The following is a 6,014-nucleotide window of genomic DNA, read 5'->3' as shown; positions in this document are numbered from 1 at the left end:
AAGACAATTAAAGATCAGCCTATAACTGCTTTTACGTTCTGTCTTACGAAGTTGTGCCTTAAAACAACTTTTTTGAACTGAATAGGTTTTATTGTGAAACGTTGCTGCTAAGACTTTGTTCACTGTTTCATCACAATGGTTTGTGCTAAAAATAGACGTGCACACTTGCACAGGACAGAATGACCAGACTATTGCTTTCCCGAGGGAGCTTCACTGTAGCCTAAGTTTACGAGACATACTTGACGTACATCTTTCTGGCTGCTACTGCCTTTTCTACGTAGCCTATGAGAAATTGAACTAGACAGCGTAGCCCTTTTGTGACATTGTGTTGAGAGTTCGGTCTGCATCTACAATGAGTCTAAAATTTCTTGCTTTCCAAACCGGATAGAAAATATTTTCCATTAATGTGTGAGCTAGAATCTTTTTGTTGTTACCTTTTTCTGACGACCACCTTTTCAGCGTTTTTTCTTCTTTGGTAGCCGTTCCTCACTTTGTCAAAACGCTTGCTAAAAAAATTCGACGGCATACAATGTAGGATCTAATACTGAAAAGTCTGAATGTTCATCAGGACAATTATCGTTTCTAATATAGGATTGTTCGAAACGCTAATATTTCAGTATTTTGTAAAAAAAAGTCACTACCGAAATACTAATATTTCGGTAGTGCTCTTTTACGCAAAACATTTTGGTGTGGTTTCTTTCGAATGAAAGCATGGTTCATTTGGTTGTGAATTCAAAACGAAATGAATTAGCAAAAATATTTGGAATCAAATAAGGATCAACACAGAAAGATTTCGACCTGTCTTTTTTCATTTTGATGCAAAACTCGTTATGTTAACTTTGTTTCGACTTAAAATCTGCAGGAAGAATTTTGCTTCATCTAAAAAACTCGTTTCCAATAGTCTTTATGCAATGGTATCCGAAATGAAACGGGATGCCTTGCTATTGCAAGCTTAAAGCTGCCAACGATTTTCACAAAACCTTATTAAAGAGTTGGAATACGTAGTGTGATGTCATCAGTTTATTTTGCAAGTTAGCTAAAACACCTGAAAATTTTAAGGCCATTGATGGTCATTGAACTGTTTGAACATCTTTAAACTGTGTCTATAAAACGTTAAGAAGTATCATCCGCTAACCTGGCTACATAAAACAAATTGAAAACCACAAAATACTGTAGACAGTAAACAAGTTATGTAATAATGTAGTTTTCGCTCTGTATAGACCAATGTAGGCCACCTAAGTTAGCCTATGTACAAATATGAACCCAACTAAGCTTGCAGTTTCAAAAATGATATTTTTTCGTAACAAAACACTTGACTTAAAAAACACAAACAAATCTTATAAATTTGCACACGAGCTTGCTGGTTTTGTGCACACAAACTAGAAAACTTTATATCATTGTTTTTTCAACCACATTAATTTTTTTTTCTTCTGCCAAACAGTTCAAGTTCTCAGAACCTCTCGAAGTCCTCTCACTACCTTCTGTAGCTTCGTATCGCTTTTTCAGGCGACAATTATCTCACGCACACGGTACGTGCTATATGCAACGCCGTCATGCTCTGTTGATAACAAAATAAAAGTCCGTTAGCTCAGTTTACATTAAACCACTTCAAGGTTACCCTGCGTACAATTGCTGACAAGTTTTTGTCTTCACGTTGGCCGATTGTATTGTTAGCATTGTCGATTGATATTAAACAAAAATGTTAAGATAACTAACAACAGCAAAGGTTGCACTGAGCAAAGACTGCAAAACTTAAATTATCTCTTGAAGGATGAATTTTCATCTTGGGTCATAAAAAATTAATTTAAAAACTTGTTAGCAATTTTTAAAAGGTAATTAACAACCCAGCCATAGCAGTATCTATTCATAATGCAGCAAAGCTCATATTATTTCATGGTATAAACCAGTGTTTCTCAACCTTTTTTGGCCCGACGCCCCCTTCATGAACTGGCAAAATTTTAACGCCCCCCAACAAAAACGATTAATTACGAAAAGCGAATATAAAACAATAAATAGTATTAATACTACATACAAAAAGTGCTCCATGTCAGCAAAAAGCCAAGCAGAGCGAATTACATCAAATATAGGCTAGTTACCAGTCTCTAAAACCCTTACACCCTGTTTTACCCTAAAAAGGGGATCATCAGAAGGTCCTTATTCAAATAGAATTATATTTCTATTATAAGGACCTTTTGATGACCCCCCTTTTAAGAAGAAACAGGCTGTAAGGGTTTTAGAGACTAGTAACTATATTTGATAAAAAGCAAATATATATTTGCGAGCATGAAAACAGTAGGCTACAGGCCTACTGGTAGTCAGTTTGAACTTTGGGCTTGGTGAGAAAGTGCCAGTTTCTTCACATCCTGTGTAAAGCCAGTGAGAAACATTCGAAGATCACCTTTTATGGATAACTTATGTCAAGTGGGTTTCGCTGTTTGATATGTAGCAGAACAACACAGCTGAATCCCTTTTCCACCAGGTAGGCTATGAGGTAGGAAATGCTACCACGATGATACGAGCTCTTTGAAGAAATCGTTACGCTGGGCGGTAGATAGGTTAAACCAGAAAGCCTCTAATAATCAAAACGCCCCCCTTAATCTGAAATAATCATACCGCCCCCCTGCAAAGTCAAAATGCCCCCTGGGGGGCGCTACCGCCCCCGTTGAGAACCACTGGTATAAACTATAAAGGTAGGCCTACTTGTTGCGTCCTCATACAAGATAGTTTGCTACACATCAATTGCTCACTAAAAAAATCTCCTGGAGTGATAAAATGATGAACTACAAGTTTGAACGCACCCGAGCACGCTTCATAGCAAAGGCCTGTTCCTGGTCAAATGCAGGACTACGGTTACTATTACGGAAACATAGTGTTCGCAACATTTTCAGTTAAAAAATTAATCATTTTTTACATTGATTTAACGTCAACAAACGTTGAATCAAAGTACAAAGGACTAGTTTGCTGGCTGGGTTGTAGATTACCAATGATCCCAAGAGCTGGTCCACTATTATGACGCTCTAAGGTCAGCAAAGTTTAGTTTTGACATTATATCGGTTGAAAACAAGCATCACGTTAAGTGAGGAGATGAATAAAACAAGTATTTTTTAAACACCCTCAATCGGTGATTGCGCTTTAACACTCGGATGTAAATTGTAGAATTGAGCTATGATATCAAAATAAACATTAGATCACTCCTGAAAAATATAGACATCGATATGAGTTTTTGAAATGCGTCCAACCATGGCAGCAGTGCCGGTTCAAAATAAGCTCAATGAAATCGATAACCATTCAATCAATGAAGTTGATACAAGCATTGTGTTCTTGTCCAGAAAATCTGTTCATGTGAAGACGTGATGATTAGATATGTCAACGGTAACCTCCCTCGAGAAGTAGGCCTAATTGCAGAAGACTTTTCACTTATTAGGAGAATGCACTTTTTATTGCTTCTAAAAAGTTGATCGCAGTCCTCCGTGTCCTATTTGAAACTGACAGTCCCATTTCGACATCATGCACGTTATAACGTTCGCATTTTGTCGCTTCTACCTTTTTCTAGACCTCTGCTACGTGTAGCATATATTGTTTTTCGTTGTGATGGTCAAAAATAAAAACAAACCTAACCATGATACTTATTAATGCAATTAAGATATCGGTAACTTTTTCTTTTGTTTTTAAACTCCAAGAGAGGAAGTTAGATCTTGAAAAAAAAACGTGACTACTTTCGAGATGTTTGAGCTGCCGGGTCGAACAAGTTTGTAAACTACTGTATTTAAAAGTTTAGTTTGTTTTAAAAACGGAAGTTATGACATTTTACAGATCGGCAATGTAGCCTAATGCAAAATATTGTGGCCCAAAGTCTGATACACGCGGTGCTGTCCCATTCCGCTTCAATGCGTTGTGGTACACACGGTAGTTTTTTTTTAACTGCTGTGATGTGAAAACTTATCTCTGCGTATACACCAGAGAGTCGACACATTCATGTAATAAAGTCATCTAATGATGCTTTAATCAACTTTAAAATATAGTTTAGCACACTCGCTGAAGCTGTGATGAACAGTTCCACCTCGCTTTGCACTTATTATCGTATTTTTTTGAAACTATAGAGAAGTAAACAGGTCATTTGGAGGCGAACTGATCTCAAATAGTCAGCAAAAGTTGCAGTGTTGTTTCAACGTCTCTAGAAGCTGAAACGCTGCAAAAACTTAAGCTGATAGATTTATTAGAGCTAAAAAAAGTTGACGTCTAATTGCAAAGCCGACGCTACTAACGTAAACAAGTTTACGAAGAAAATTACGTCCCTTTGGAAGCAATCTCTTGATTGGTGTCAGATTCCTGAGATCGAACGACTCAATGACTCAGCGCATGCGACTTAGCCGTTGCAACTATCAGGGGAAATAAAGGCCAAGTGAGTTTACCTTCCTCTATACTTCATTTATTGCAAAGCATTGCATGATGCAAATCTAGGACCGCAATTTAATCAATAATAAATCCAATTAAGATGATTGAAAAAAAATATTTTGTGCTTGTGGCATTGTATCACCAAAATGCAACTGATCGGAAACCGTTCTTCTGTTTCTGCAACGAAGCAAAACGGTTGGTTTGTTAAGACAAAGAAATGACATTAGCAGACATCCAAGGGACAGACGAAAAAACCGAACAAATTCCCTCTGTCATTCATCCAGAGCCGTGTTTATTTAATGACTGGGCATTAAAAAGCAGCAATTCCACCTTTCTGTCAAAACACGTTCAACGCGCATTTTCATCTCATCTTTAATTCAGCAATTGTGACAGAAGAACAATATCACGTGCAGGCTCGGATTTAGGGGGGGGGGGCGGCAGATGGTACAGGTGCCCCGGGCCCCCCTTTTGAAGGCCCCCCGACGTGAAAAAATGTGATTTTGCGTTTTTTTTCAGCCTTTGAAGTTTCTGCAAAATGCTGTGCAATACTGGATTAATGCTTTTGCACGTGGTTTTTGCACGGGCCCCCCGATCTAAAAGTGCCCCCCATCAGCTGAATCCGGTCCTGATCACGTGATAATGGTGACATGATGAGATCACGCGATCATTAGAACGCAGCTCACATTTCAATCCTGAGGCAGTTGATGTATTGAGCAAAAGAAATACTGTCAATACAGTGCGGATGGCAAGTGGCGATGACAAATGTCCCACGTTTCATTTTACTTACACGTGACGTGGTTGTACATTAAATCAATGTAAAAATGGGTGTTTCTTTCAGTCGATGGACAAACGTGTGGTTGATCAGAAAATGCTACGATTTACTTTTGATTGAAGAACGAAAGGAATTCATTCAAATACTCAGTTGAAAGAGAACCGGGTCAAACCACGCTGTTAAAACTGAAGGAATGTCAACGACCGTGCAACGAAACCGGTCAAAGTTCCAATTGCACAGAGCGTTTGAAGAGGCAGAGAAAGAATTTTTGTTGGTAACTTCCCAGTACAGCGTTTCCCAGCACTTTCCCCATTGACTTCAGTGCCTTCGACACTGGCGCAAAGTGCTCTATAGTTCATCTTGAAATGGCGTCTCGCCGAGGCAGTCACAAGTTTGGAGGCGACGAGAAGAGCTGTTGGACAGCGTTTATATCGTCGTGCAACAGGCCAAGGTCGGTTTTCAACTCCCCCAAGCGGCCATCATAAGTATACCCGCCATCGCCACTAGAGGTCGGGGACGACCGAGAGTGATGGTTAAAAGAATTTTCAATGGTGCAGACGTAATCCTCCAGTTGAACCAAGCGCTCCGAAAGGCAGTTTTCCAGGTGATGAATATGTTGGAGAAGGTTCCTACGGCAACGAATCACCATCTCCTCCTGATTATCTTCGGAATTGGAGTGATCGTCAGATGATGAGGACGCGATAACTTCTCTTTTCATCTGCAACCAACGACGAAGATAATTGAAGCCCATAATCATCGTTGACAAAATGAATAAACGTTTCAATGATGATGACTGATAGCATCATACAACGGTAAACAGCACTGGAGTGGCAGGTCAGAAAAGTGG

General features: G+C 39.0%; 1 protein-coding gene across 2 annotated transcripts in view; it reads right to left on the bottom strand.

Moving 5' to 3' along the window:
* Positions 1–4,422: 4,422 nt before the first annotated feature.
* Positions 4,423–6,014, bottom strand: part of LOC145786404 (uncharacterized) — a 33,448-nt gene continuing 31,856 nt past the window's right edge. For both annotated transcript variants that reach the window (XM_082598051.1, XM_082598052.1), the window contains exon 45: positions 4,423–5,885. In XM_082598051.1, coding sequence (XP_082454177.1) covers positions 5,553–5,885 — 333 coding nt within the window. In that variant the 3' untranslated portion in view covers positions 4,423–5,552. The remainder of the gene's footprint in view (positions 5,886–6,014) is intronic.

The sequence above is a fragment of the Aplidium turbinatum genome, chromosome 17 (assembly GCF_918807975.1).
Source record: "Aplidium turbinatum chromosome 17, kaAplTurb1.1, whole genome shotgun sequence".
NCBI lineage: Eukaryota > Metazoa > Chordata > Ascidiacea > Aplousobranchia > Polyclinidae > Aplidium > Aplidium turbinatum.
The sequence above is the reverse complement of the archived record's forward strand: the minus strand, read 5'-3'. Positions and strand labels throughout refer to the sequence as shown.